The sequence below is a fragment of the Strongylocentrotus purpuratus genome, unplaced genomic scaffold (genome assembly GCF_000002235.5).
Source record: "Strongylocentrotus purpuratus isolate Spur 01 unplaced genomic scaffold, Spur_5.0 spur5_contig_850, whole genome shotgun sequence".
Taxonomy (NCBI): Eukaryota; Metazoa; Echinodermata; class Echinoidea; order Camarodonta; family Strongylocentrotidae; genus Strongylocentrotus; species Strongylocentrotus purpuratus.
In genome coordinates this window covers 1017823-1043090 of record NW_022145558.1, presented here as the reverse complement: position 1 = coordinate 1043090, position 25268 = coordinate 1017823, and the positions used below count along the sequence as shown (strand labels likewise).

The following is a 25268-nucleotide window of genomic DNA, read 5'->3' as shown; positions in this document are numbered from 1 at the left end:
GTCACTTATTTTTACTTTATATGTGCGCGTTCTCATTATAGCATAAAGGAACCCCACATTCATCCAAACAATCATTTTAATATTATTATGTGCTCTCATGACAGGGATCGAAGAAAGCTTGACAAAACAGGCCACTCCTTCACCATCCACTGTTGGAATGTGAGTAGAACCTCAAAATAAGTTTCTGTGCGTGTATGCATGGGGTTTTATACATAAACATATATTATATTTATCAACGCATATATACGGGGAGTCAGAAAACAAATACAAGACTTGGCAAGACTTGGCTTGGCAGCATCCTAAAAAGTATTTTACCATTCTTAACGAAATTTCCTAGGTGATAGTGTATTCGGTGAGTTTCACAAGGATTTACACTAAAACTACAAAGTTTAGATGGGGAGGGAGGGGGGCTGAATATCATTTATCATGTGTTACAAAGAGAGTGCAGTGAATAGAACCGAAATTCTACATCTTCCAAAAGTACTCAGAATTTGGTGGATTAAGCTTGGAGCATTGAGAAATTTAGAAGGGGATTGGAAATACGACTAGAGCATTGCTTACAATTTTAATTGAGAACGGTTTAGTATCCTTTCTTTCAATTTCACATATTTTGTAAATATATGTAAATATGCATAACAGATTTTAATTCCAGGTGTAGATTTATATTGAGCCAAAATAAAATCTGTGCGCTTTGTTTAAGAACTTCCAAAACTACATATATATGAAGCTTTTTCCAATGAAGAGAAAATGTAAAAAAATATTTATGCTTATATTTCATGATTTAAAATAATAATAACCGTCTATGGATGTTAAGTTGTTTTTTTTTAATCCCCCTATATTTCCTTGGAAAAAATTATTTTGTTGTGTTGCTGTTGAGAGTTCTTATCTAAAATTGTTAGTGTTTGTTTTGGCTATAAAACGCAGAAACCTAATATATTTATTTTATTTTATTTTATTCATTTATTTATATCAATTGCAAATAATTATGTACATAAGAGATAGGAGACTCCAAACTTGCGATTGATTGAAGGACTTGCTTTTGATCTGGATCAATCGTAACTCTTTGTAAGACGGGGCCCTGGGATAGACGGGACCCTGGGCCTCGTTTTATAAAGAGCTCCTTTTGATCCAATGCCCTTATATTTCCTTGGAAAAAAATATTTTGTTGTGTTGCTGTTGATAGTTCTTATCTAAAATTGTTAGTGTTTGTTTTGGCTACAAAACGCAGAAAACCTAATATACATGTGCATAATAAAAACACCGTCGCTATATTGCCCGCAAGAGAACAATGTTGGTCAAGTTTTCAAATCGGGGCAATACATCATGATCTTCCTCTGAAAGCCATCCAATATTATTGGCCGTAATGATATTTCTTTCTCCCGAATCGTAAAAAAGGAGAGTATGACAAAATACACACCAGGGCCCCGTCTTACAAAGAGTTGATATCAATCGCAATATATTTGCGATTTATATCAATTACAAATAATTATGTACATAAGAGATAGGAGACTGCAAACTTGCGATTGATTGAAGGACTTGCTGTTGATCTGGATCAATCGTAACTCTTTGTAATATGGGGCCCTGGGATAGACGGGGCCCTGGGCCTCGTTTTATAAAGAGCTCCTTTTGGTCCAAGCCAATCATAAGTCTTCCTATCAATCGCGAGTTTGCATTCCTCTATCTGTTATGCTTATAGCTGCGATTGGTACCAATATCAAATAACTATCGATTAATTTCAACTCTTTACTACTTGTGCCCCCCCCCCTCAAAAAAGCTATATAAGTAATAGCCTTCACACCCACACATATATCCACGCGCGCACACGTATCTATATATAAGTATAATTTATATACATACGTGTGTGAGCGTGCATGTATGTAAACAATTTATGCATAATATGCATATATGTACTTCCGATATCCGATAATATTTAGTGCAAACTCCCTCACAACTTGGTTTTTAATTGCCACGTTTGCCATACATTAAACATTAGTTGGTCCGAGTTATCGTCTTGTAACCGACTCTTCAGCTCGAATTAATCTTATTTGTTGTTGATGTACATGCAAATGTGGAACAATAAACTTCAAACCAGTGAAATCGGTCAACTGAGATTATTAGATAAACAGTACAAATTTATATTTCCTCCATGTAAATATAGACCCAGTGAAGAATCCAGGGAGCAAGCTTTTGACGACTTTCTCAAGACAATTGCTAATCGGATTCAGAAGGTTGGTGACATCGACAATCTAGGCGGGAAATTGGGTTTCGAACCTCCGGAAATCCAACGATACATAGAAATAAACGAAAAATACCACGGTGTTACATGCTGGGGAACACTTAGTATGCTTCGGGATTGGAGGTACAGGACTAAAAGGTCCGAAGAACGTGAACAATTGAAGAAAGCCCTGATTGCGATTAGACACCAACGTCTGGTAGACGACCTCCTGAACGACGATATGGTAAAGTTAGTATGAACTAGGGAAATAGACAAATAAATAGTTAAAATGTGGATATATGTGAGCTTTAATGTTGTACCATGCATACTAATTACCTCTCTTTATTTGTTTTTAATGGTAGAAGTGGCCTTCAAAATGGAAAATTGGCCCATGTAATATTATTTTTTTCAAATTGGCTAGTTTCTATGCGAGTCCCATTTCCCACCCCTATTTTTTCCCCTTTTTTTAAATAATTTTTATAGTAATGTAATCAAAGTTAATGTACAAATCTTTGCTAAATACAAATTTATTCATTCACCAAATTGTATTTCAATAGTCAGAATACGAATTGCACACATTCCGTTTTGTTAGATAGGACAAGCCATAATTTTTGTGTTAACTAGCACCAATTAGTGAATGCATTTCGCAAATTTGTTATTAAATTAAACATCATTTTCTTTAAAACTAACGAATAATCTGGGAATACCTTCAAAGTTTTATGTGTATTTTAATATTTGCCTACCTTGAAAGGGACTAATACCATCTTCTAATTATCATTCTCTGAGCCTGTGTGCAACGTGGTCTACCGCCATTGCAGTCCGCATAAAGAACTTTATATGTAGAGAATAACTACAATTTTGTGTCGATCGCTGGTGGTTCATTCGCGTGCTTGTCATTATTCAATTGCATATTAACCCCAAATGACAACGTTGTTGAACAAAATAACCCCGCAAACTGATGTCATTTTTTGCAAAATATTCAACATATGTCCACGACCACAAACACGGTGAAACAATTTGGACCATGCAAAGAATGTCATGAAAGTTGAATCTCCATTTTTTTTTAGATGTAGTATGCAATGGCTCACTATAGTAGAGCAATGGTCTCGTTACCAGGAGATCAAAGATTCGAAACCAAGTCGACGCGCTCGCACATTTTGATAAGGCATTAATCCACATTGGCATTGCCAAGTCCCTTCGGAGATGACTTAGAACAGTCGGTCCCCCAGTTGCTTACTTGCACATGGATTTCAAGCAGCCCACAAACCAATCAAACATGTTATTAGCGATGTAATTTAGCGTTACTGGATGAATCAAAAACTCCATTACATCTGTATTAGTCTTGACATTATAATGAAAATGTATTTTTCATATGATATCACATCTAACTGTAGATGTTACATGTCTGTGCAAAAGATCTACACCCTTAATGGTGGCTGTACAGTGTATATGTCTTATATATTATGGGTTTCGACTTGTACGAATATGCATAAGTCTGGATATTAAAATAGTGAATTTTCAATGAATATGCAATATGATATGTTTTGAATCGCTGATATAGTATTTCCTGCATAGCTTTGCACATTTAATGCGAAATGAACAGCATGGTCTATAGATTTCGTATAATATAATATCTCTGTTTTTAGTTCACTGTATTCTGTGCATAGGTCTGCATATGTTGAATGTCCAGTATATTTACATCTTGTATGATATCATATCTCGTGGCTGGGTTTAGATTTTTGTGTACAAGTCGGCAAATATTGAATGTCCAACGTATTTAGATCTCGTATAAAATTTCAAACCTCGGTCTTGAATTGATTATATTTGTATGCATATGTGTTGACATGATGTCGAATATTAAATGTATATTTTATAATATCCCTAATGACTTTACATTTTTGTGCATAAATCTGCGCATAATATTTGCTGATATTAATATGATATCATAACTCACTGTTGATATAGGATTTGTGTGCGAAAGTCTGCAAATTTGATTTGATAGAAGTCCAATGTATATAGATTTCATAAAATATCGTTTATCACTGTTATGATAGTAATGGTGCTTGTCAAATGTGCCTCTCTGTTTAGAATTTGTTTTGGTCTGCACATTTTCTTGATGAATGCGCAATATATGTATAACGAATATGATATCATATTTAATTTTTGACGATTTTTGTCTGCACTAGATGTTTAATGTTCAATGTATATGTATTTCATATGAAAGTATGTCTCTCTCTCTCTCTGTTGCGTTTAAATATGTAAGTGCATAAGTCTACCCATTATAATGGTGAATGCCCAAACCATATATATTCCTCATGATATCATACCGAGATTGGATTTTCGTGCATAAGTCTGCACATTATAATGGTGAATGTCAAATGCATATAACTGTCATGTAATGTCATACTGAGATTTTGTTTTTGTGCATAAGTTTGCACATTATAATGGTGGAAAGTCCATCGTAAATATATATATAACATGTGTATCATACTGAGATTGGATTTGTGTGCATAAGTCTGCATTGTTATAATGGTGAATGGCAAAGGTACATACATATCGTATGAAACCATATCCCGATGTTGATTTAAGATTTAAGATCATAATTGTGAATATCAAATACATATATATTACATGTAATAGGATACTGAGCTTGGAATTTTGTGCATACGTCTGCACATTATAATGGTGAATGTCCATCGCATATATATTTCATATGATATCATACTGAGATTGGATTTTCGTGCATAAGTCTGCACATTATAATGGTGAATGTCAAATGCATATAATTGTCATGTAATATCATACTGAGATTTAATTTTTTGGCATAAGTCTGCACATTAAAATGGTGGAAATCCATTATATATATATATATATATAAAATGTGTATTATACTGAGATAGGATTTTTGTGCATAAGTCTGCACATTATAATGGTGAATGTCCATGGCATATATATTTCATATGATATACTGAGATTGGATTTGTGTGTATAAGTCTGCACATTATAATGTTGAATGTCCATCGCAAATATATTTCATATGATATACTGAGATTGGATTTGTGTGTATAAGTCTGCACATTATAATTGTGAATGTCCACTGCATACAATTTCACATGATGCCATACTTAGATAGAATGTTTGTGCACAAGTCTGCATCATTATAATGTTTAATGTCCATTTGTATATGTATTTCATGTAATTTCATACTAAGATTGAATCTTTGTACATAATTCTACTTTATTATAATGATGAATGGCCATTGTATATATATTTCAAATGATATACTGACATTTGATTTGTGTGTATAAGTCTACCTATTACAATGTGAATGTCAATTGTATATAGTAATTTCATGTAATTTCAAACTAAGATTGGATATTTGTGCATAAGTCTGCACATCAAAGCATTCATTTCATATATATTTCATATTATACTGAGATTGGATTTTTGTGCATAAATCTTTACATTATATTTGTGAATTACCATTGCATATATATTCAATGTAATTCCATACTAAGATTGGATATTTGTGCATAAGTCTGCACATCAAAGCATTCATTGCATATATATTTTATATTATAGCGCGATTGAAGTTTTGTGCATAAATCTGCACATTATAATGGTGAATGTCCATTGCATACGTATTGCATTTGATATACTGAGATTGGATTTGTGTTCATAAGTCTGCATTGATCCATGGTGAATGGCTAGGGTTTTTAAATTCCGTATGAAATCATATTACGAAGTTGAATTAAGATTTGTTCGTGCGTAAGTCTGCACATCACAATGTTGAATGCCAACGGCCTATATATTACATGTAATAACATACCAAGATTGAATTTCTGTGCATAAGTCTCCATATTATAATAGTGAATGTCCATTGCCTATGTATTTCGTATGATATACTAAGATTTGATTTTTGTGCATAAGTCTATAGATGTATAATGGTTAAGGTTCATCGCATATATATTTTACATGATGTCAAACTGAGATTGGATTTGTGTGCAGAAGAGTACACATTGTCATGGGTTAAATCAAGTGCGTATATATTTCATGTAATATCATACTAAGATTGGATTTTTTAATGCATAATTCTGCATATTTCAATAGTTAATGTCAATTAAATAATTGTTTCATGTAATTTCAAACTAAGATTGGATATTTGTGCATAAGTCTGCACATCATAATGGTGAATGTCCATTGAATATATATTAAATGTAATTACCTACTAAGATTGGATTTGTTATGCATAATTCTGCACATTTCAATGTATTAAGTTCAATTAATTAATGGTTTCATGTCACTTCAAACTAAGATTGGATATTTGTGCATAAGTCTGCACATCAAAGCATTTATTGCATATATATTTTATATCATACTGAGATTGGATTTTTGTTCATAAATCTTCACATTATAATGGTGAATTACCATTGCATATTATATTCAGTGTAATTCCATACTAAGATTGGATTTTTGTGCATAAGTCTGCACATCAAAGAGGTGAACATTAATCGGATATATATTTTATATTATACTGATATTGGATTTTCGTGCAGAAATCTGCACATTATAATGGTGAATGTCCATTGCATACGTATTGCATTTGATATACTGAGATTGGATTTATGTGCTTAAGTCTATAGATTATAATGGTTAATGTCCACCGGATTTATATTTTACATGACGTCAAACTGATATTGGACTTGTGTGAATAAGTGTACACTTTGTAATGGGTTAAATCAAAGGCGTATATATTTCATGTAATAACTATTGAGTTTGGATTTGTGTGCATAAGTCTGCATATTATAATGGTTAATATCCAATGAATATATATTTTATGTAATAACATACTGAGATTGGATTTGTGTGCATAAGTCTGCAAGTTTCAATGGTTAATGTCAATTACATAATTATTTCATGTAATTTCATACTGAGATTGGATTTGTGTGTATAAGTCTGCACATTATAATGTTGAATGTCCATTGCATATCTATTTAATGTAATTACCTACTGAGATTGGATTTTTGTGCATAAGTTTGCACATCAAAGAGGTGAACATTCATTGGATATATGTTTTATATAATACTGAAATTAAATTTATGTGCATAAGTTTGCATTATTATAATGGTGAATGTCCATTGCATACGTATTTCACATGACATACTGAGATTGGATTTGTGTGCATAAGTCTGCACATTCATTCGTACTGTTTCCATTATATTAGCATATCCAACTATAACGCATTTTGTTCCAAATAAAATTCAAATAAACTTCAAACTTCAAACTTCAAAGGCGCTGCACAATTCCGTCATTTGTTTATGCTTTACTTTTATTTGATAGATTCTAAATGTAGAATTGCACAGACAAAAGTCTACTCACAACTATTATTTTATTAAACACAGCAACGGATAGTAACCAAGTCCTACAGGAAAGAAAGAGAGGGTGTGTGTGGACCTAGTTGGATTGAAAAGCTCGACCAAGGGCTGTCAACCCGCCCGCATTTTGGAGGGAGTCTCACGCCACCACGCTCATTCGCCGGCCGTACCACCAGCTCGTAGCGGGAAACTCCCGCCACCACGCCCTTCCTCTCGCTCTCCCACAATCTCCTGGTGTATGAATAAACATCCCGCAAGACGTGTAAAAATTAATGAACCAGCGTGCTCGTATCGCAGTGGCGGATCTAGGGGGGGGGCGAAACGGCCGTGCCCCCCTCCCCCCCCCCCCCTATTGGCGCAAAAAAAAAGAAGAAAAAAAGAGAATGGTACAACTAATCGTCTTCTTTCTCTAATATTTTAATGAATCGTCAAAGCTTTCGCGCGGGAGGGGGCAAATGAATTCAGACAAGGATTAAGAGTCGAGAATGGTAAAATTAATCCTCTTCTTTCTCTAATAATTAAATGAAACATCAAAGCTTCCACGCTTCGCGCAGGAGGGGAAAAACTGCTTTCAAACAAGGTTTAAGAGTCGAGAACGGTACAACGAATAGTCTTCTTTCTCTAATAATTTAATGAAACGTTAAGCTTCTGCGCTTTGCGGGGGAGGGGAGAAGCAAGACGTGTTAAAATTAATGAACCAGCGTACTCGTATCGCAGTGGCGGATCTAGGGGAGCCGAAACGGCCGCGGCCCCCCCCCCCCCCCCTATTGACGGTGCAAAAAAAAAAAAAAGAGGAAGAAAAGAAGAGAAAAAGAAAGGAGAAGAGAAGATAAAATGGAGAAGAGAAAAGAAAGAAGAGAAAAGAAAGAAGAGAAAAGAAACAGAGAGAGAGAAACAAAAGGAGGGAAAAAAAGAAGAACCCCCCCCCCCCCTCCCTCCCACTCCGGGGTCGGAGGGACCGAAATTGTGTTCCCAAAATCTTGGATAAAGGGTTACTTTTCACGCAACAAAGTCCGGCCCGTAATACACAAAAACCCGGCCCGTACTGACTTTACACACTGGAGATAGAGGGGTGCTTTCAAAGAGAGGGAACATACATGCGCGTACCCTAGATAACACTGAGTGGGTGGGGGGGGGGGGAGAAAAGTCGGGTGAGAAAGGGGAAAAGACAAGGAAATGGCTGTAATCGGGAGATTTGGGGTCATTACAGAAGGCTTAGCAAACGTTATTGCATAGAGGGGGCCGGGCCGGCCGCATAGAATCTCGAGCCGCAGATTCAAAGTTAAACGTTAAAAGCAGCCACTGCGTTACAAAGGTCATCACTCTTTTGTGAGAAATTTGAAAAGGGCACAATATTTTGGACGTCTTTTAAATAGAAGTTATATAATCAACAGTCAAATTTTAAATTAACGGTAGGGCCGCTTCACAACTCTTATTTTGCCCTTCATTTGGATTCAGCTCGTACCAACTCGCTTGTGCTTGTATTTGAACTCATGTTGATATTAATCATGGACAGGGGCGGCAATCCTGGGCCCGATAGGGGTCACTTCCCCCAGGAAATTTAGAAATGTAGCTAGAAAGAAATATAGCGGAAAGAACGTACATATTGGGCTTAGGGATTTTCTAGAATGCATAATTTCAGCATTCAACATTGCTAAATCTCGCTTGCTCGCTACGCCCCGGCCCTCGCCCGATAACACAAAACTTCTTTCATTTCTACATTATTGTGTGCTATCACAATCATGATTGTTTCATTTTCCCTTTAAAGCGGGCGCTTAGCCAGGGGCAGTAGGGGCAGTAAGAGGACATACGACGAAAAATGAGCAGACAAAGAAACATTTTTGAAAATCTGACAAGTCGAAAACGGTACAACGAATCCTCTTCTTTCTCCAATAATTTAATGAAATGTCAAAGCTTCCGCGCTTCGTTCGGGAGGGGGGTGCAAATTAATTCAGACAATGATTAAGAGTCGAGAACGGTACAACGAATAGTTTTCTTTCTCTAATAATTTGATGAAACGTTAAGCTTCTGCGCTTTGCGCGGGAGGGGAGAAACTGAATTCAGAGAATGGAGCAACGAATCATCTTCTTTCTCGAAAAATGTCATTAAACTATGAAAGTTCAAAGATCCCGCGCTTCGCGTGGGAGGGGGAAAACTGAATTCAGCCAAGGAATACGAGTCGAGAATCGTACAACGAATCGTCTTCTTTCTCTAATATTTTATTGAGCGTCAAAGCTTCCGCGCTTCGCGAAGGAGGGGGGAAAATGAATTCATCAAAAGGATTAAGAGTCGAGAATGGTAAAATGAATCCTCTTCTTTCTCTAATAACTAAATGAAACATCAAAGATCCCGCGCTTCGCGCGGAAGGGGGAAAACTGCATTCAAACAAGGAATAAGAGTCCGGAATGGTACAACGAATCGTCTTCTTTCTCTAATAATTTAAAGAAATATCAAAGCTTCCACGCTTCGCGCGGGAGGGGAAAAACTGCTTTCGAACAAGGTTTAAGAGTCGAGAATGGTACAATGAATCCTCTTATTTCTCTAATAATTTAATGAAATGTCAAAGCTTCTGCGCTTTGCGCGGGAGGAGAAAAACTGCTTTCAAACAAGGTTTAAGAGTCGAGAATGGTACAACGAATCGTCTTATTTCTCTAATAATTTTAAACGTCAAAGCTTCCGCGCTTCGCGCGGGAGGTGGGAAACTGAATTCATCAGACAAGGATTAAGAGTCGAGAACGGTACAAAGAATAGTCTTCTTTGTCTAATAATTTAATGAAACGTTAAGCATCTGCGCTTTGCGCGGGAGGGGAGAAACTGAATTCAGAGAAGGATTAAGAGTCGAGAATGGAACAACGAATCATCTTCTTTCTCTAATAAGGTCAAAGCTTTCGCGCTTCGCGCGGTAGGGAAGAAACTGAATTCAGAGAAGGATTAAGAGTCGAGAACGGTACAACGAATCATCTTCTTTCTCTAATAATTTAATGAAACATTTAAAGTTCTGCACTTCGCGCGTAAGGGGGGGGGGGGGGGCAGCGAGCGGCCTGAATATAAATTTTGATATCTTTTCTCGTTTATTTTGGTGATAAATAACACTTTCACAAAATGCTTATGCTTACAATTTTACTCGCTCGCTTCGCTCACTTGCCGAATTGTGAAACCCAAAAAATACTTTTTCGAGCAAGAGGCTATAGCCCCCCCCCCCCCCCCCCCCTCTCCCCGGTGAAAATGTCAAAAATTGGGTTTGGTGCTTCTACTATGACCTTGTCAATATTGGTATGTTGAGTTGAAAAAACGGTCTGCGCAATTTTTAAATTTCCGGACCCCCCCCCCCCCCCCCTATTGGAAAATCCTGGATCCGCGCCTGATATCGTATGGATTTTTGGTATGGAGGGGGGTTGTGAGCACTCCGATTTTTTTTTCTTACTCAACAACCCCCCCCCCCCCCCTCCCATCCCCTTTTCCTTTTTCCCTGTTGAGCCCCCCAAAAAATTGCATACGATCTCCCTCGAAGTAGTTTCCCAAAGTTGACAGCCCTGGTTAATCTACGTTAATACCTTATATCTCGCTCGCCCCCCCCCCCCCTTCTTAGGGGTGGGGGCCCAAATTTGAAATTTAGTGTGCTGAAATTTGAAAATCGTGCCGGCCAATATTTCGCTCAGTGTGGGGGCCTAACCCTAACCCTAACCCTATAGCCCTCGGAAATTTGAAAAATCGCACCCCCCCCCCCCCCCCTTGAACGCCAGGGGGAGGGGTCTATCTCCAATAAAAGGTAAAATTAACACGTATTTTTCAGGGGTTTTACACATCAAATTATCGTCGGATGAGCATAAATTTATACCTTATTTGTGACACTTGTAGGTCACGAATTGGTGTGGGGTCCAGGTGGCGGAGCCCCCGGAAGCTCAGGGGTTTCGGGCATCAAATTATCGTCGGATGAGCATAATTTTATACCTTATTTGTGACACTTGTAGGTCACGAATTGGTGTGGGGTCCAGGTGGCGGAGCCCCCGGAAGCTCAGGGGTTTCGGGCATTAAATTACTGTCAGATGAGCATATTTAGATACCTTATTTGTGACACTTGCAGGACACAAATTGGTGTTGGGTCCAGGGGGCGGAGCCCTCAGAAGCTCAGGGGTTTATACATCAATTTATCGTCAGATGAGCATGATTTTATACCTTATTTGTGACACTGGCAGGTCACGAATTGGCGTGGGGTCCAGGGGGCGGAGCCCCCGGAACCTCAGGGGTTTGGGGCAATAATTTCTGTCAGATGAGCATATTTAGATACCTTATTTGTGACACTTGCAGGACACAAATTGGTGTTGGGTCCAGGGGGCGGAGCCCTCAGAAGCCTAGGGGTTTATACATCAATTTATCGTCAGATGAGCATCATTTTATACCTTATTTGTGACACTGGCAGGTCACGAATTGGCGTGGGATCCAGGGGGCGGAGCCCCCGGAACCTCAGGGGTTTTGGGCAATAATTTCTGTCAGATGAGCATATTTAGATACCTTATTTGTGACACTGGCAGGTCACGAATTGGCGTGGGGTCCAGGGGGCGGAGCCCCCGGAAGCTCAGGGGTTTTGGGCAATAAATTAATTTCAGATGAGCATGATTTTATACCTTATTCGTGACACTGGCAGGACACAAATAAGTGTTGGGTCCAGAGGGCAGAGCCCCCAGAAGCTCAGGGGTTTTTATACATTAAATTATCGTCGGATGAGCATATTTTATACCTTATTTGTGACACTGGCAGGTAACAAATTGGCGCGGAGTCCAGGGCGGAGCCCCCAGAAGCTCAGGAGTTTTAGGAATTGTATAACAGTCAGACAAGCATGCAGGGGCCCGCCGTAGTGTCCCTGGTTTGGTCGAGGAGGTGGAGCCCCGGAAACTTAGGGATTTATTTAGGCATTTAATTATGGTAAGATGAGCATATTTTGATACCTTTGATATCTTAACCCTTTTATTTCCTTCTTTTTTGTTGTCCTTCTTTTTTGTTCTTCTTTTTTTTTCCCCTTTTTTTTCCCTTTTTTTTTGCCAGGGCGGGGGGGGGGGGCCGGCCCCCCCCCCCCCCCCTGTATCCGCCACTGCATGCACCCCCAATTAGTTTTATTTAGGGTACGCGTATATCGTATGCATGTTCCCTCCCTTTGAAAGAAAGCACCCCACCCCCAACCCAATTCCGGTGTGTAAAGTCAATACGGGCCGATTTGTTGTGTATTAGGAGCCGGACTTTCTTGTGTGAAAATTACCCATTTACAGGAGATTTTGGGAACATGAATGCGGAGAAGATCGAGGGCCGCCCCCGCCTCCCCCCTTGTACGCTCGACGTACCGGAAGTAGATCTCTGATACATCAACAAGGAGTGAGGCTGTGAAGTCCTAATGTGTTGGTACGTAACTGCCCAATTATGTTTTGATTTGCTGAACACATATCTGACATGAAATTTATAATTAAGTACGGTAGTTTCATTATATATCTATCTTAGACATAAAATGTGTTAATTGTTACTGAAAATGTTATGAATGTCGGGTTTGCGGAGCTGTTAGACTTAAAATTGGCGATGGCACTGAGCTGAGTGAGTGTGCTCGTGCGGATAGAGCACAGGCACAGCTTACTCACGGGATGGGACAGGCTCGGCGAGATTGACGTGCGCCTGCCCTGTAGGTATGAGGGAAGCGAGCTTGGCGCTAGTGTTCTTTCGTATCCATTTTTGACCCGTAACTCCAGCGTGGAGATACCCTACTAAAACATACCCCAAAACCAACTTACCCCTTATCTTCATCAATTCTCGCTACCCCAAATAGCGATTCTGCCGAGATCCGGGGAAAATCCTGAAAACGCGCATTGCATTATTATGGGATAGCTTTTCGACATTACAGCTTCCTGTGCAGGCGCTATATTACTAGGCGCGATAGCGCAAACGTAAAACGCCGTCGCCACACAACGTGTATGCACCGAATATGTCGTCTGCTCGGTCTTGTTTTTTTTTCGCAAATATTTCAACGTTTATTTGAACATTTCATTCGTTGTTTTTTGCGTCTTTTGACATCAGTGACGATGGTTTTCTTTTGTGAGGCTGCACAGTGCTGGGCTCATGATTCCAAGCGTAAGAACCCTGATTTTAGCGTGCGTGAAAACTCTGCACAGCGAACACAGGCGCTAGCGCCAGCGGGATGGGACTCTATACCGGAAGTTGTAGTGACGACCTGAGAGAGTGAAAATTACCTCGTCTCGCGAATTTCGAGATTTTCGTACCTATTTAGGGTAGCGAGAATTGTTCAAATAATGGTCAGGATATAAGGTCGTTAATCGTTATATTTCTTACCCCTTTCTTGAGACAATTTTCTTATCTTTCTTGGAGAATTTTTCCTAAAAACTAAGACTAGTAAGAGTAAGACAATAGACCCTATTTACTTTCTCACAGATTTCACAGCAAACTGCTGCACAATTACAATACAATTGCATACCGTACTGACGAAGGGGTGCGGGCGCATGAGCGTGCGTGTAACTATCGATTGTGAAGCTATTATCATGTATAAAGTAATGTAGAGTATTACTGCGGTCCTACATTTAATTTGCCTGATGCTGAACCAGAAAAAAATAACCTGCCATGATTACTCTTTATCATTCATTTTATTTTTGGGCCAAATATATTTGAAGAGCAAATATTGATGATTTAATGAGAGAATTGGATCATAGATATATTACTTCTAAATAAAGTACTAACTCCAGGGAGCTCCAATTCAAACGGCAGATTGGGTCACATTTTTTCACAATGTAAAGAGAAAGTCATTACAATTTTGACTTACAATATTTTTCAACTCCTCTGGCCATCTTTCCAACCACTTGAGATAAAAATTTGAAGAAGTCTTCAATGGGAAAAAGGGTGATTCTTCGTCCTAACCCGAAGATTCATCATTCATCCATGTTGTATCGTCGATTCAACATGGCGAAGAGATGGTATGCATGCACGGTAGCGGCGCAGCAAATATGAACATTCATATTAAAGATTGCTGTTAACTCGAGAAAATGCTAAATATTCATGAATCAAAGAGACAGAGCCCTTCTCAACCTCTTGCATATTCAGCAATTGCTAGCGAGCGGCGCTCTATATCATGAATATTCATATTTGCTCCGCCACTACCGCACATGCGTACTTTCTCTTCGCCATGTTGAATCAACGATACAACATCGATGAATCATCGGGTTAGTAGTAGTGCTGTAGCCGAACCGCCGAACCGAACGGAAGTTCGCCGAACATGGCACTTCCGAACCGAACCGAACCGATCGCAAAGGCCTGGTTTGGATGTTTGGCCGAAAAAATGTAAACGTTTTTGCAAGCTAATAAACTTGTCATTTTGTACCTAATTTTCATGTCATGATTGCTCATTTTATTTTTACCTTTTTCCCATTTTCCACCTTTGTGACTTATGCCTATCCAGTGGTAGGCGCAACTTCACTGGCGCCATTTAAATCCTAAATCCTGACCACGCTACGTCGTGTTCGCAAGCCCATGTGCGTGTTCAAAACAGGTTCAGCTCAAACCCACTCAACAAAAAAATAATAGTTTAATTGTAACCATTTCGGACAAATTTTATAATATAAATAAATATATATTCTAGTATGGTATTATTTATTTATCCAGGAAAAATAGGGATTTTATATTTTTCCTATTGAAAATAAAAACTTATAAAAAAACAGTTATTGACAAGCCTGAGTCTCTGTTCAAGTTGGCAGCTTTCATGACTCTAACATCAGACAAAAACCGTCTCGGAAAATCTTTAAAAAATATTATTTATCGACAAATTGAAAACATGATTCTTTTAAAATTGAAAATAAAAACACGATTCAAGACGGAAATACGAATGTAAGTAGTAGGCCTATTTTTCTTCGCAAATAATTACGTTCAGAGCAGTTTTTTAATGTGAAATTAGTGCCGGTCGGAAGCAGTGTGCAGAAGTCCTCCGTGCTGGTTGGGCTCGGCAGGGCGAGCGGCCCGCCTAGTGCCGACCGCCGTGGCTATAATGCTGCTTGCTATTATATTACCGAACCCCGAACTGAACCAAGTTCGGGTGAAAAATTGCCAAACTCTGCCGAACCGAACCGAACACGAACATAGCGTCTGACTTACAGCACTAGTTAGTAGTACTAGTAGACTAGACTGTTATTAAGTCTGATAGACTAGGTTCTATCTAGTACTCATGTTCAGGTCTGATAAAAACCTGATTTAAATCAGTTTCCTGATTTTGGGGGGATTTTTTCCAGATTTTTGTTTTCTTCCCGATTTTATCTTAATTTTCCCCTTATTTTCTATATTTTTCCCAATTTTTCTTACTCAAAAGGGGAAAATGTTGTTAAATGCCGTTTTTGGCCCTGAATCCTCTTTTTTACTCAAGGGGGGACGTTATCATCAGTGGGAAATAAGTGCAAAGTTAACTTTAATAGTCGACCTTAGATTTGCATTCATTAGAACCATGTTTATTTTGTTGAATATCAACTCAAATTGAAATGTGCATGATTGTCATGTGTCTGGCCAGTTTTCTCACCAATTTGAATTCCTATAAATACCTACACTTTATGCAGAACCAATGTAAACAATGTACAGTATAAAATTTGCCTTATAGACTGAATTACATGTACATATATATGTAATTTTTCAAGCCTTTGAAAATAAAGTGTGTAGCTTATGACCCCTCCCCCATCATAATATAAGTTTTCGTTTTCGTTTTCTGTTCAGACTTGAACTTGCATTGATCATGGGTAAGATATGCAAAGTAGTGGTGTGCGGGTCAGCGGGGGTGGGGAAGACTGCCGTCTTGGAGCAGGTCATCTATGGAACACACCGTGTCGGACAGGTTGGTATCCACCACGGCTATTATTGTAATCATTTCATTATTGCTAACAACATTAATAAAAGCATTTTATCATTACTGGTATTATTAACATTAAAGGTAGAGACCAGTTTTGGAAACGCCCCCCTCTCAAAAAATGAAATGGAAGCTCTTATTACCAATCATGTGAAAGAATATGTTTTGACTAATACGTGATCATACAAATTTTTCCAGGAACCCGCCTACTAATATATTTGGTAAATTATTATATCTATCTGGACTGGATAGATATAGCGTAGTCCAATATACATCTTTCTGTGTACAGTGCTTGTAACTGTACCAAGACTGGGCCAAATTTCTTATCATTTTGATGATTCCAGAACTTTGCAGTACAATATGCTAGATGATCAAACTTTTCTGATCGATTCCACAACGTTTCTTTCACAATGTAATCGCATGACCAGAACTGGTCTATACCTTTGATATCGCTATCATCACCATCACTGTAATCGTTATCCTCATTATATCGTCAGCATCAATATCATACCATGATCATCACCATCACCATCATCATCACCATCATCATCATCATCATCACTGTCAGCACCATCATCAACATCATCACCATATCATCATCATTATCATCATCACCATCATCATCATCATTATCATCATCATTATCATCATCACCATCATCATCGTCGCCTTTCATCTTTATCATAGGGGTTTTCATTAATCTTATATACGGCGTCACTTTAAGGAGATAACCATTTTATCTAATTGTTTAAACATTTCTGTCAAATAATCTCTGACTATGGATGTTTTGAAGCACATACTTTGTGCAAATATCAACACAAGGATTTGATCAATTCAGCTTTGCTGAGTTCAATCTGGCCCCAGCTCCAAGTTAACAAATCCTTTAACAAATAATAATATGCCATACTTATATGGCGCGTATGGCGCGTATGGCGCGTATGTCCGTATGCAGTGTAGTGGAGAGAACGAAAATAAAAAAAAAATATTGGAAAGAGTGAGACACTCAGCACACTCCCTGAAGTCCTTGTTAATAATTGGATATTTACTACAAAGAAATGTTCACAATTTTTAATATTTTCTGGCAATTTATGTCAAAGCTCTGCTGATTCAACCTGAAACGTGCGTGACCCAAACTTTGTGCTTAATTGAGGGGTAGTTAGGAGAGACTTTTGCGAGGAGCTGTAAGTTTTTGGTTGATTCTGTGAGAAATTTCAGAACAAACGATGAAACCATTTTTTAATATTTTTTTTATAGGAAACTACTTGTCCTACGATTGAAGACATTTATGTAGCCAACATTGAGACGAATAGAGGAAGCAGAGAAAGAGTCAGGTTTTACGACACCAAGGGCTTGGTAAGATACATGTATGCCACGCTGATTTTATGTCTAAACGAATGAAAACTGTTGGCAAGAAAAGTCCTCTGCATTTTCACAACTCTGTGTTATAAGATACAAAAATTTGAAGCATATTACAATTACATCATGATAAACCAGAATGAGGTTATAGGCTTTATTGTTGGCAGATCTTGCAAATTAAAAAATAAATTATTCCAATTTTATGATTATTTTTAAAACTCATGATTGTTTTTTAATAAATATTGAGAGAAGTTCTGAGGGTAGAATTGCATTTCAATAGAAACTGGCTAAATATTATTGTGATTTGATATGCAGTGGTTTGGATAGATCTGCAAAATTCTAACAAAAATATAGTGAAACACTAATGAAAAGTTGCCAGAAAATTTGCCAGATCTACCACGCAGAGTGGCAATGTTTCTTGCTGTATGACATGTCATTGTTGAATTCCTGAAGTTGAAATGTGTGTTGTGAAATCATATACCTTTGGTGCATTTGTTGTCATTTTGTTTTTTGATCTTGTTCTAGCCTTTGCCATGAACAGCATTATCGATAACGTCATTGACTGTGTCGTCCGAAATATTTCACTGCATTGACAATGTGGATGATAGTGCCATTATCAGTTTCATTACCTTTTGAATTGTCTTGTCATTCAAATCATAATAATAATAATTATAATAATAATAATTATAATATTCCGCATTTAATATCATAATGATAATAATAATATTCCGCATTTAATATAGCTTAATATATCGATGACGTCTCTAAGTGCTGTACAGATATTATTATTACCCCGATCTTTGGATTCAGGCTTGCCCGCAAACATTGTTTCCACATTTTCCACTCCTTGGGGAGCATTCAAGCCAGGCACCATTTTACACATGCTCACATTGCTGAGCAAACTACATTAATGTTCGCATCCTATCAGGTACCCATTTAAAACCTGGGTGGAGAGTGGCAAATGTAGATTAATGTCTTGCCAAAGGACGTTAGTGCTGGGCTTGTATACCATTGTTGATATGCAATATCACCCTTGTCATTGTTAATCACAGTGTCATTGCTATCTTCATTGTTATTGCCATTTTCTTTTTTTCTCCAGACTTCAATCAATCCAGATCTCCCCAAGCAGTATCTCAGCATGGCAGATGTAAGTTATACAGTGAAACCTGTTTATAAAGACCGCTCAAGGGAAACAAGAAAAGCGGTCATTATAAGCAGGTGGTCTCACTATGAACATGACTGACAAAGAAAGCGGACAAAATATACAGTTCCTCAGGTACACAAAGGAACATCCCTTCACTGCTATTATGTAAAAATGTGTATAACAGGTGTCACATGCACATTCACCTTTTTACATAATAGCAGTGAAGGGATGTTCCTTTGTCTACCTGAGGAACTGTATATTTTGTCCGCTTTCTTTGTCCGTCATATTCATAGTGTCTTTATGTACAGGTTCATATAATACAGGTGTCAATGAGAAACTATATTAGAGGGAAACAAAAAATGCAGTCTTTATAGACAGGTGGTCACTAAAGCAGGTTTTGCTATTCTTGGGCTCTTTAACATGTCTCATATATTAACCCTTTGGATACATCCGTTACATTTTATGCAGAATCGTTTAGATATGTGTTAGGACAAAAATATGTGCAGTGAACAGATGACATAAAACTTTTGGAGAATGGGAATGCAATATATTTTTCTGGCAGGATGTGGTGATGGTAGTGATTAGAGTTACAGTTTGGATGTAGATTATTTGTGCCTACCGGTAAATATAAGTGATGGAAGTAGAAAGAGGGGTAGGCCAACTAGGACACGGACTGATAACTTCAAGCATTGGACGAGCATGTCATTTGAGCAGCTTACTAGATCAGCTGAAGACACGAAGTTATGAAGAACCTGTGGCTCAAGGTCCATTTCATTTGTTGCCCCAACAATGACCTCCATGCTATAGGACATAGATATAGAAATCTAAGTCTGCTCCCACCCCAGCCCCATTTCACATTTTAAAAAGGGTTAGTCCATACAAAACAAGAACATCAAAACCCAGACCCTCTACAAATTTCAAGTGTGGAGATCCATGTAAATTGAGCATTTGCTTTGATAATCTAATCGTAGATTTATGATGTAAATGTCTCTTCCAAAATATGGGGGTCGTTTAAAGACCCATTGTACCACTTGTAGCTACTTGCTCCCTGTATATAGAAAACAATGCCTAATCGGTGACCATTGGTCCCCCATGATCCTCTTTTTCTTATATTAATTGAGAGCCGAGTTGATGAGATAGCCACCTGTCAGTGACCACCTTGGGTGGTCTAATTCCTCCTAGCCAAACTAATACCGTCGGCTTTTAAAGCTGTATGTCTTAACTTGGTTTCTGTGTGAATTATCTTGTTGCAGGGGTTCTTATTGGTATACAGCACTACCAGTCAGGAGTCCTTCAAGATGCTTGAACACATCAAGAAAGAGATTGATAAGCTCAAAGACAAGGACAAGAAGGAGGTATGTATTACATTTAAAGGGAAAGTCCACCGTGGTATTCTTTTGGTTTTAATAGAAGCATTTTAATAGAATATTGTCGAGAGCCATTTTTAGCCTTCAAAAACAAAATAAGTATTTTAGACTTTTCATAAGTTACACAGCAAGAACATGAAATCTCCTTGATATAGAAAATTTGAATGATTTGAATTAACATGTTATGCCTTTTAAAATAACTTTTACAAAATATTTTCAAAGATGCTAACGGCTTTTTACTATTGTACAAAACCTGATATTCGGCTTTCGAGCCGCGATTGACTTTTATTTCAATCAACCATTACTACTACTTTCCGTAATTTTTCAGTCCAACTTAGAGTTAAGTTCAATTTAGGATATTTGTGAAACACCCCCCTGGGATGAAAATTCCAACAGTGTCTAACTTCAGACATGTAAAACCTGTGGGGGTTGTCAGAATCCAACACACATGCTATCGCTAAACGAAGAGCTGAGATTGTTGCATGGGGTCCTAGTGTATAGTTCTGATCTGGGCCCCGTCTTATAAAGAAGTGTGATTGATCCAAATCAATAGCAAATCCGCTTGTCAATCGCAAGTATACAGTTCCCTATCTCTTATGTACATAGTTGCGATTAATATCAACTCTTTATAAGACAAGGTCTGTGTGTTCTTTTCTGATATTTACTACAAAATTCACAGGAAATCATGGATGAAATATGAAATTATCTTGCACATGTGTAGATGTTGATACAAGAGAAAATGACGAGGCTAAATTTGACATGTTTCATGCCGATTTTTCTTTTTGACTCCTAAACTGTATATTGAGCACCTCTGGGATGCTGGAACACCATATATTTATAGGTGTCGTAGTCGAGTGGTTTAAGCACTTCCCTTGAAATGCAAAGCTTGTGGGTTTGATCCCCGACACAGCACTTATTTTCCTTTGGCAAGGTATTAATCTACATTTTCCTCTCCATATGCAGGAAAGAAATACTGTAATTGCCATATATGCCCTCACAGTGTCATATGGTAGAAATACTCCCCAGGGAGTGGAGTTGGTGCTAATTGTGCGTGAGTGAATCCGATGACTGGGATAATGATATCTGTAAAGCACTTAGAGACAAATTATATTTTGCTATATAAATCCATCTTATTATCATTATTTTCCCCTCGATTTGCATCGATGGTCAACAATATCCTGCAAAAAGTCTGGCACAAGATCAAGACAAAACACAAAATCCCACCAAAGTATTGAACATATTTGGTTTCTGTCCCTCTCTCTATCTCTCTCTCTCTCTCTCTCTCTCTCTCTCTCTCTCTCTTAGATATCAGTGGTGATGATTGGTAATAAAGTCGACCTAAATCATCAGAGGCAAGTAGAGTTCAGAACAGCCAGTGACTGGGCCGTCAAAGAAAAAAGTAAGTTAACCCTTTACATGCCACACGAGTAATCTACCTGTGCCACATTGTTTTGATCATTTTCCTATTTTTATTTCCTTGTTTTCTCATTTCTTAACTTTGTAAGTTGTCATTCCATAGAATTCAATGTGCCTGGCAGGACATACACCCAGTCAAAATGTTCATGTTTTTTTGTTTTTTTAATTTTATAATGAGATAGGGTAAGAAATTGTTGAGAAATGTCACTGTAAACAATTTAGATGATGTTTGGTTAGGAGATTTTGTCTAAATCAGTAAATACTTCAACAACAAAAAATATATACCGTAAATCTCTGTGTATAAGACACACTTTTTTTCTGCCGGAAAAAATTCAAAGGTCGGGGGTTATCTTATACACAGGTACAGGATATTTTGAGTTCTCAAAATGCTACTTTTTAGTGGTTTTTCGAAAATCTCTGTGTCTCAACATGAATTACATAATGCGAAATAAAGAATAGGATCTACTATTTGAAGTTTGAAGGGAAGAGAGTTTGTTTGATTTTGTTTTTTTCAGTCTCGATAAATTATGCCCCTACGCATAGCACTTTGTCGGCCGAAGCTCTCCCGTGTCTTCAGCTCACTCACTCAACCGTATCATGCAGCTCACTCACACGGGGGAAATCGACTCACCACTCGAAATCTAGCCTGTCCAAATTTCTGTTTAGACTCAGAGCAAAATTTCTCTTTAATTTTTAGTAGTTTTAAAAACAACATTGTTACTATTATTTGTGACAAGTTCACAAGCACTTCAAATGCGCCTCGTAATAAATTAAAGTCCTTCCCTGCATGGCTTGGGTGTCCAAACGTACCTTACTCAGCGCTGAAATAAGACGCTATATATCTGTGATCTAGCTTGCTGCCTTTAGTTTTGGCAAAAAAGAAAAACCAAGAGCATCTTATACACAGAGATACACATGATAGCTTAATTTACATTGAGCACGTACTCGCCACATTGGATGCTCAAGGCCGGGATTTTGAGGACAGGCCTACTGTTATCCCAGCTTTACTGCTGTTGTCCTAATAGCCCAGAAGAAGATGGTCGAATGTTGCGTAACACTTATCAAAATGACAACTATCGTACAACAACCAATTTTTGTTTCTGGTGGTGGGAGGGGGTAAACATAGGTCCTGACAGTTTGAGGAGCTGAAAGCGCTCAAGAAAAAATTCAGAAAATCACAGACTACGCCTGGGTGGAGAGTGGCAAATGTAGATTAATATCTTACAAAGGGACATTAGTAGCAGGCTTAGACTTGAACCACGAGAAGTGTGATCCACCGTTCAGTGCGTTATCTATCAGACCATGACACCTCAAAACGTATACCATCTCAGGAACCCTTTTAAAGCCCCACTGCACTACTTGCGCCCTCTATATCAGAAACAATGCCTAAGCGGTGACCATTGGTCCCCCAAGGTCCCCTTTTTCTTATGTAAATTGAGAGCTGATTTGATGAGATAACCACCTGTCACTGACCTTGCAGGGAGGTCTAATCCCTCCGGGTCAAACTAGTGCAGAGGGGATTTAAAAGATTTTTATTGATGTGATTTTCATTTCCTTTTTCCTTCTATTTTGAATGCAGTCCAATTCTATGAGGTGACGGTAGCCAATAGGAGTAGTCTTGTGCAGCCGATCGTCTCTCTTACATCTAAGCTCACTATCCCTCCAAGTAAGTGGATTTGTGTTGTTTATTGCTCATGATAAGTAACCAAATCACCATTCACGTTGTGTGTTTGTGATTCTATGCTGGTATTTAAAATATCAGCTATACACCTGTAAGACCTGGGGCCCTCCAGGCTCGTGCAAATCATGGTCACAAATCTACAGAATTTACATTTTTTGGACAATTCATTATTGAAGGAAAAAATATTATCTTAAGATCATAATGATGAGAGCAAACAGTGGCATGAACGGCCTGCCATATTTAAGTCCAACGTAAAGTCGATCTTAGTCTCTGTGAAACACTCCCCTGATGTACTAAAACGCTAAGAAGCTCATCTGTACTTCCGGTATGATAATGAGCGCCAACTCGTGGCTACTAGCAGACAACTGGAATTCTTGATTACTGCATACCTGAAAATCAGAGAGGAGGGCGATCTGTTTTGCCAATTATGACCTGGATTTTTTTCTCTTCCATTGTCCATGAAAGTAGGTAGGATTGATATATACTTTGGAAGTTGTTTTATAAAGAGTTTATATAACATTTATTTAATCATTTTGATTAAATTGTTCTTATTCATCAAAAGCATCATGTACAACAACAGAAGTGGACGCAAATTTTTCAGCTATTTTTGCACTTTCTGCTTGTGTACAATTTGTATTTCAGAGTATTCTGGATCAAAAGTTACAATATAATATCGCTATAAGGTGAGGTGTTTAAAAATTGTCAGTGGATTCTCATTTTTTTCTCTTTCAATTTTTTTTTTGCTCTACAGCCAAATCAACCTTCTCAATATCAGTGCGGAATTTTAAGCCAAAACAACTGCAAAGCTTTGGCGATTCATGACCACAGACCCACCCCTTCATATTGATGTCGTGAAAGAGGAATCTGAAGCAATATCAGTGCGGAATTTTAAGCCAAAACAACTGCAAAGCTTTGGCGATTCATGACCACAGACCCACCCCTTCATATTGATGTCGTGAAAGAGGAATCTGAAGCAAGAACACACTCACAAATGTGCAAGGTTATAGATAGATAACTTTGCACATCTTACGTCAGTTCTGCAGTTCATACCTATGAGGCCAGTGTGAATTCTCAATCGTGATTGAGAGTTTGTAAAGGAGTAAGATTGACGGCCAAAACCGCTTTAAAATTCTACTTTATCAAAGCGATAGCCGTCATGTTGTGTGGAAATAGGATATTTTATCATGCTACAGTGTAAAAGGAAAGTAATGTCTGAAAACCTTGTAGATTATTGTGGCACAGATACTTCCTTGGCTTTGATGCGGACTGTGGTGGAAAGTGACACAGCCCAACATGGGGATGGTTCCATATTAAAGTGGAACAAGACTAGTGGTATTTTAGTTAGCTCCATTCGTCCTGGCTCTAAAACTTCCACAGCACAAGCATGGAAGCAAGACCAGGACTAGAAAGAAGTCCTGGGCCCCGTCTTATAAACAGTTGTGATTAACTTATTTGCGATTTATATCAATTGCAACTATGTACTTAAGAGATAATAATAATAATAATAATAATATTGGATATTTATATAGCGCACAAATCCACCCTGCAGGGTGCTCAAAGCACTCCAATATTACCCTGGCTCTGCTAGGTTACCGATGTCGGTGCTCACAGCATTCAAGGAATTACTTCTGCAAACTTGCGATTGATCTGATCAATAGTAACTCTTTGTAAGACAGGGTCATGGTTTGACTGTGGACCAGATGTAACAGATCTGCTCAGTATATTTTGCCTGGTGCTGAAAATAAAACTTAAGAAAACCTAGACCTACTTAACTTCTGGGGCATAGGGATTAGACCCAAGTTATACATGTATATTGGGCTTGGGCTATTCTGGACTTGGACC

General features: G+C 38.1%; 1 protein-coding gene across 1 annotated transcript; it reads left to right on the top strand.

The window, feature by feature from the left end:
- The first annotated feature begins 12925 nt into the window (after positions 1-12925).
- LOC115927884 (NF-kappa-B inhibitor-interacting Ras-like protein 2) lies at positions 12926-24843 on the top strand. Its single transcript, XM_030994193.1, has 8 exons — positions 12926-12984; positions 16333-16450; positions 17717-17815; positions 18918-18965; positions 20216-20317; positions 21635-21728; positions 23325-23411; positions 24178-24843. The coding sequence occupies exons 2-8, from the start codon at positions 16352-16354 to the stop codon at positions 24246-24248; spliced, it is 600 nt and encodes a 199-aa protein (XP_030850053.1). The 5' UTR covers positions 12926-12984; positions 16333-16351; the 3' UTR covers positions 24249-24843.
- Positions 24844-25268: the final 425 nt, after the last annotated feature.